Genomic DNA, 7,832 nt, shown 5'->3' on the forward strand with positions numbered 1-7,832 from the left:
CCTATCAAGATCAGAATTGCTCTGCTATGTGATCTGGAAGGGATAAGAACCAAGAACTACTACTTTTAAAAACTTCAAAGTTTTAAAGGGCAAGAAGTTAAAGGAAGTAGAGATCAGCAGAGTAGAGTAAGAGTGATCAGCAACTATACTAAAAAGAATTCCTCAGATTATACCTTTACTTTCACATGTAACTAACAATCTTCTAATCTAAAATGTACTCTGATACCTACTACCATTTAAAATTAAATAATCCCTTGCAATATGAAGCAACTTCCAGAAAATCTATCTTACAAATTAATTATGAATTATAGATAATTCTAATATGCAATTTAAAGAAGTGTTTTCCTCCTTCATCCCCAATGTCATCAGCTTTCCTCCAGACTAGCTATCTCTAGGTAAGGCCACGGCAACATTCATTGGGCATTGGTCACTCCAGAGGACCCACCCAAAGCACACACAAGTTTAAGAATGAAAATATGAACACTATCAAAGAACAAAAGGATAGATATCAATAGAAGAAAAAATAGTCTTCTATTGCTTGGTATTTGTTAAAGGAATAGATTTATTTAAAGGAAGCTCTTAAATGCTTCTTCTATTTTACCCATCAGAAAGAGAAAATCTCCCCGAAATACTTTTCATTTTTTTTGAGGTTTGGGTTTCCTGAGACCTGTTGCAGGGTTGCCTACTAGTGTCAAAGTAGTAACACTCTTTTTACATGTCACCCAATAAAAATCAAATTTTCTTTTAGAGAAGCTGCTAGTTGTGTACAGAACAAAATCTATCTGTATTTCACAAGCATTCCTATGCTACTGTCTGAAATGTAGAGCAAAACAAGAAGTCCATGAGTCTAAGAAGTTTGCATTTGACTTTTAGTAAATTAGTACACCTAGCATATGTAAACTGATGGGAGAGACATATGTTCATATCTTAATGACCCTCTAATCACCTGCTCATTCCCTCAGCCTGGAATTGATTATTTACCAGAGGCACTTTCACTCTTCTGCCTCTCCTGAGGGCTCCAGTTGAGCCACTGTAGGAAATAAGAACTGGGATGAATGGACCTTTGCTCTGTTCCAGTATGGTCCTTCTGTAGTAAATCTCACAGTAAGCCAACGCACTGACAGTCAACTCCAACAACTAATGTCACTTAGTGAGAACCTGCCAAGGTTCATGGGCATCACATCTGGGAGACATAAGGGTAAAACACCAATGCAATTGCAGGTGGGATGGACACTGAGTGCATTCAGCAGCCTTATCAGGCAGTCTGTTCTGAAATTCTACAGTGCTTTAGTGCAACTTGAATAAAGAGAAAGGAAAAAAGAGAAAGAAAACAGTTTACAAGCACATTATACTCAGCAATGACAACAGCAGTCACTCAGTAGAGGAGTTAAAATTAGGTATCTGGGGAGGAGAAAGAGCCCTCCAGCACTTAGATCTAATAGAGTCACTTATTTACTGCTCACTGAATTGCTCTGCAAGAATATAAAAGCAGCCTGGAAACAAAGCATTTCTCCCATGGCAAAGTTTCTCAGTCAGGGAAGAGTTTACACTTGGCAACTAATACAGGCTATTGGGAAAGTTTTGTAGTGAAATGCATGTTTGTCTATCTTCATACCAAGATTCTGAAAATAACCAGCTCACAGGAAAATATGATTTGCTTAAATATTAAAATGTTAAAAATTAAAGATGAAACTGTAGTGTTAATCTGTTTGCATGCCTTAAAACTGTAAACAAAGCACAAATGAGATTTACAGTAGGGAAAGAGCAAATTACTTCCACATTTCTGTAGCTCATCAGCTTAAAGAGCATACAACTCCCAGCCAAATCTATTTCAGTGGAAAGAAGTGAAACTGTGTTTGTTTTCCTTGTAATTGCTATTTACAATGTGTTTGGTTGCCTAAGGGAAAAAGACAGACAATTACCAGAAAGTTTCTAAATACACTTTTAAATACTAACAGCCTAAAATTTCAGACACTAAACTGAATTACAATTATTGTCCCTAGACTTGGACACACATCCTCAAGTAATTCAATTCAGTCTGTTACAATCCACTGTTTGGCATTTTTTTGATGTATCACTGCTGCTGAGATGGCACAAACCAGTCAAGGACTCAAAATGCTTTACTGGAGGTGGGGAGGGAAGGGAGGGGAAATAAATCACAAAACTACCAAACATTTTTTATTAAACTTTTTTGCACTGAAGGTTGGACACGTTTGTGAATTACTAACATAGTCAAGCATAAAGGATTGAAGAATGACATTGCCCAAGGAGCCAATTTTGCCATCCAAGTAGAAGTAGAAGCCAAACAGAAAAGAAGAAATTTGAGTGTTTACCGTGGCATTCACACATCCTTTTCTCTCAAAAAACAGGAAGGTTAAGTATAAAAAGCAATGGACAAGTTGCACAAATCCAGTTTTATTGTTGAATGAGTGGGCCACTTAAATAGAGCACCTAAATGGAGACAGGGTTTGGGGATTGGGTTTTCTGTTTTGATTGGGTTTGGTTATTTTTTTTAAACTAGCACTTATTTCTTCTTACATCTGTTTTTAAAGATGTTCAAGTGTGAATGGTCCCATGTAAAATTTTCAATTTGTCTGAGAAAAGGAATGTGTTATTTGAGGACATAGGCCCCAAGCTTGTACATACTGAAGCTTGCAAGCTGAAGCTGGTAAGTAGGTAAAACAATTCAGTTTCACCTGCTTGCCACAATATCTGTCTTAAGAGACTCTGAAAACATCATCTGCCTTCCTTTTCTACAAGTCACTCCTAGATACCACTATTTAGTACTTACAGTCCACTTTTGTCACACAAGTGCAAATAGGCCTCTTAAAACTGGCACCATATCCAAAAGAAAATGCTGATCCTAAGAAATTGCAACTCCTTGACAGGGCCAAGATAGCAAAAAGTTCTGGCACCTTGCAGGCCTGCAAGGAATCCCTGTACTTTACAATCATTAAAGGAGATATTTTATTGACTTTAAATTGAATTCTCAGGAACCTGATGCTTGTTTAATGACCTTGATAACAGAAAGTGAACTGGAAGTAGCAGGTCCCACATGTGCAGGCAGACCACAGGCTATCAAACTGGCAACCATGTGGGCAGTCCTCAACATACCTGAATTAAGTGCACCTACACAGAATCAAATATACACATATTAGGGTGTACATACATATATTAGGGTGTAGTACATCTACACCCACAAAAACATCACCTGTCTCAGTCAGAAAATGGGATTATCTACCCTTTACCAGACCAGGACCAGACTCTTCTCACAGGCACAAAGACCAGATTTTTCAGCTGAGCATTTCTAACATCAAATTTTGTTCACTGGGTGGATGTGGCTGGTAATGAACAACTATTCTCTGCTTTACAGTACATATGTGCTACACCACAGCTGAGAGAGTACAAAAGAATAAAACCTAACCCAGGAAGAGCATGGTGCTAACCCACTAAGGTTGGCAGTCTGATCTGCACACAGGCCATTCACTTGATAATCCTTGTGGGTCTCTTCCAACTCAGAATATTCTGTAACTCTTCTCTCCTTTATATAAAAATCAAGCAATGCCCTTCCTCTTTAGCACCTCATCTGTGACAACCCATCCTTACTGTACTCTGTTCAGAAGCAAGATGTAAGGTGCATGAGCATAGCAATGAGCCTGCCTCTAGCTGCCCTTCAGTCAATGCATTTTAGAACAGGCCCCTTTTTATTTCTCCAAACAAGGTGAGTTTTCTGTTGGGTTGGCCTTCCTGATTATGCTGAATCACTTTTTCCATGTATACTACAGCTGCTTAAACACAACCCCAAGCAAAACAGCCTCTCCTTGGTTTCTTCTTGGGAGTTTTATATTTTGGTAAATTTTCCTTTAACCTGACCTCAGGAGACCTTCTCAGGCCTGCACAGATTTAAGACAGCCTCTAAGGAAACTTTGTAGTCAAGCACCAAGACTAATAAAAGCACTATTCATCTAACTTACACACGGAGCTTTTAGTGATGAGTCAACCTGTCCAGTAAAACTAGAGACACAGTTTTTGTCCAACAATTTATCCAACTCAGCAACAAGCAAAATGACTGTATATACGTTCCAGTGCGGATGTACAAGTCAGAGCACCATTCCAGTTAACGTGCAAGGTGAAATCTGGAGGTAAGGGTCTGACCAAGGCTTCATGTGCTAGGTGTGGTTTATTATCTGCCTTTAACTAATTTTCATTTTGTCATGCCAGTTTAATTATTCTATCATTTGAACTTTGCATCATCTTTATCAAGGCTGTAGTGCAAACACTTCTCTGCTCAGCTTTATGTTTCCCAGATTAGTTTTACACGTTTAGAAAGTTTGATGAAGCTGAATTACCATTCTTAAGCAAACCGGGAATGCGTCAAAAAGGTTTTGCTGTGCTACGGCATCTCTCAGAAAAGCTGACTGCATTAGCTGATGCAGAACGGGGAGGAAACTGCAGTTGCAGTTCAGAGCTCCAAGAGGAATAGTTGCGATTAACACATTTTCCACCCTGCCAGGGGAGAAAACGCAGGACAGCACCAAGAGCCACTTCTGCCAGCAGGAAACGAGGTGGGGCATCCGTGGAGAAGAGGATTGGGGAAGAAGGAGGGTACCGGGAAAACAGAAGCACGGCAGCAGGAACTCGCATCAGAGCGGCGTAACTTTCAGCAGCATCCTCCTCCCCGTGCTGCTGCTGCAGCTCCTCTCCCCTGGGAGCTGCCGAGGGATGGCTCCGCGGCCCGGGCCCGCAGGGGAGGCGGCGGGCAGGGCACCGGCCGCCCCCCGCCGCCCGGAGGAAGAGGAAGCGGCGCCGGGCCCGCAGGAAGTGCGGCTGCCCCGCGCCCGCCGCCCCCGGCCCCGGCCCGGCGGCCGCTGCGCCGTGACAGGTGGCGGCGGCCCGAGGCGGCCCCGGGGCAGCGGCCGGCAGGACCGTTCATCGCCCGTTCGTAGCCGCCCTCCTCGCCCAGCGGCGCACCTGCCCCGCCCGCCCCTACCTTGTTGAGGTGGGGGTCGCGGAGCACGTCGTAGCCCCTCTTCATGGTGAGCTGCAGGGGCCCGTCGGCGTCCCGCCTCTTCTCGTCTCCCTTCCCTGCTTGCATGGTGCGGCGCGGCGGGGCTGACTGCCGTCAGGTCGCTGCGGGAGCGGAGGCAAAGTGGCGGCGGCTCCTCCTGCTGAGGTGACCGCCCGGCGGGGTGGGATGATCCTACCGGAGGGCGGGAGGGAGAGAGGGAGGGGGCAGAGCCGTGGCGAGGCGCCGCCGCCGCGGGAGGGGGTCACCGGCGAGCCGCTGAGTCACCGGCGGCTCCGCGCGCAGCCCAGCGGCCGCCCAGGTGCGAAGGGCAGCACGGGCGCCGACCCGCAGCCCTGCCCTGCGTTGCCGGGGATGCAGGCTGTGCTGCCTTCCAGCGCTGCGGAGGGGCCGCCCGCAGAAGGAGGCCGGTCTGGGATCACCTGCTGCGGGGGCTCGCGGGCGCGGCTCTGCCTCGTCACGCCGGGTTTGGCTCGGGGGCTGCCGAGCACCGCGCCCGGAGCCCATCGGCCCGCAGCCCGCCGACCCCCCCGGCGCGGCCTCACGCAGGAGCCGGGCCTCCGCGCTTGAGTCACGTTCAAGTTTCACTTTCCTTCTGCTATTTAAATGGCCATGAAATCCAATCTTTCCCGAAGGGGACGGACTGCATAGCTTCGTACAGTCCGGAGCACATGTTTGATGTAATTAGCTGTGGGCTGGCCTCAGCTGTGGTGGTCGGGGTTATGCCTGGTCAGGATGGAGGGCACCGGGGCAGAGCAGGTGCTTAGCTGGTTTGTACCGCTAGCCCTGATGTTTGTATTCAGTATGGTCTCAAATTCTTTGCATACAACCCATTGTATGCTGTATCACTGTGGCTTTATTCCTCTAAATTCATGTATGTAAGCAAAAATAATTTCCATATGGATGCTATAGTCCTGCTGGAGAATTTGCACAGCTTTAAATGTGTGACTAGAGGATTAATTTAGAAGGATTTTGTTTCTGTCGTCAAGCAGCAATGAACAGATACAGATTTTGCAGCTCTGTCAAACTTACCTCTTCACATTTAATCAGTAGGCCTTGTATCCATACTACTACCTAATCTTATATAAAAAAAAACTTCCACAGAATCTGGCTTCTACTGAATTTCCTATTAAGTAGCTCTGAGAAGTTTATTTGCAGATAAGTAACAAAGGAAAGTTGGAAGCATTCCAAGTCTCTATTTCTGGAAACTTGACTTGCAAGTCAGCAGAAAATTCAGTAAATAGATTTGTCCCTTGCTCTACCATCTCAGTATTATGGAAAGCAGTGAACTAAAATTAAAAATTTCTTCAAAACTTTAAACCTGAGGTCTTTCTAATCAATTATCCATCTTCCCTTGGATTTCTCTGACTAGCTAAATGTCTTCCTCCCTACCCAAGTCCTGAATATTACTATCAGGTATCAGGGATATGTGGTTTCATTTCAGCTCTTTTTTAGTTATAAACTTGAAAAGCAGCATAGAAACATCCTTTCTCCTTTCTTTGTGAGTACCCTGAAACCATTCTGATAGAATGCTTACTGGTGCAATATTTTGTCTGAGAGTAATGTGTACTGATGTAATTTTTATCTTCATGTTGCAACACTGTTTATAAAAAAACCCTCTTTGATTTATGTGAAAAGTCACTGCAATCATTGTGAGTACCTGCTCAGAGGTCTGACCCCAGCCAAGTACTTGTCCAAGTACTTGACTCACTCTGCCCAAGTTATAAAAGGTATGTAATGAAGCAGCTAATTAAAGTGAAATGCAGTGGGATATATACATTTTTTTAATGTAATCAGAATTCAAAAACCATTTACTACTGTGTTTTTAGTGTGAATTTACTCCTCCCTGTCTTCCTAAAAATACAATTTATTTCCATTTGTTATGTTCAAACACTAATAAAAACTAAATGATAACTATCTTTTGAGATAAATGAGTTGTAAGAATGGCAACAGATCTTTTCAGCTCAAAAGAAGACCAAAGAAACAAGAAAAAATGGTGTCATGTGTCACCTGTAAAAATCTTCCACTTGAAACCTGGAACATTTTACCATTTAATGAGATTAGTAAGGATTTGTTTGTCCAAGTATGCTGTTAGTGATTACTTTTCTTCTAGGTGCTATACCTTCCTTCAGATTCAGTTGAGCATTTGTATGGCCTTTACAGAGTGTCTTTGATCAAGAGAAATTTCAGAGTGGCTTTTCTAGGACCTCAAAATATTCAAACTGTAAAAATAATTCAGGGGTCCAAAGGAGTAATGCTCAGCAGTTACATCTGCAGTCAAAGGTCATTATTCCAAAAGAGGACTGCATTGCATAATAATGGCATAATATAGTCCTATTTATAGGACTATAAATAAAGCTTTTGTAAGTGACCAAATAATTTGTAATGCTTGTGTACACAATATAGATTTTTTTTGTAAATGTTAGCCCACATTCAGATTATTAGTGGGCATTGTACACTGTTGGTGGGTTTCTGACAGAAAATACAGTTATTTTGCCCTTCTGGCAAGCACTTAATTCTTTTTCTCAAATGGTTTCTGTATGGAACACTTTTAAAACTCTTACTCATGATTTTTCATAAGTACTTATGGTTTCTTCCCACCTTCTGTATTTCTTGTCTCTCAAATCTCCTCAGATGTACTGAGGATATATGAAAAGCCCCACTTGAAACTGTCCTAGGAAAAGAAAGACTAGAAGGAAGATTGGTGGTGTGATTTAACCCTAGACAGAAACTAAGCATCATGCAGCTGCTTACTCGCTTCCTGAGAGGGGAAGAACTCAAAAAAGGTAAAACATATGGGTTAAGA

At 43.1% G+C, this 7,832-nt stretch overlaps 1 protein-coding gene across 1 annotated transcript in view; it reads right to left on the minus strand.

The window, feature by feature from the left end:
- The window catches only part of ME1 (malic enzyme 1), a 154,875-nt gene extending 149,371 nt beyond the window's left edge, over window positions 1-5,504 (minus strand). Inside the window, exon 1 of the mRNA XM_064707454.1 lies at window positions 4,991-5,504. Within this exon, the coding sequence (XP_064563524.1) occupies window positions 4,991-5,095 (105 nt within the window). The 5' untranslated portion in view covers window positions 5,096-5,504. The remainder of the gene's footprint in view (window positions 1-4,990) is intronic.
- Window positions 5,505-7,832: the final 2,328 nt, after the last annotated feature.

Source organism: Zonotrichia leucophrys, chromosome 3 (genome assembly GCF_028769735.1).
Source record: "Zonotrichia leucophrys gambelii isolate GWCS_2022_RI chromosome 3, RI_Zleu_2.0, whole genome shotgun sequence".
Lineage (NCBI taxonomy): Eukaryota > Metazoa > Chordata > Aves > Passeriformes > Passerellidae > Zonotrichia > Zonotrichia leucophrys.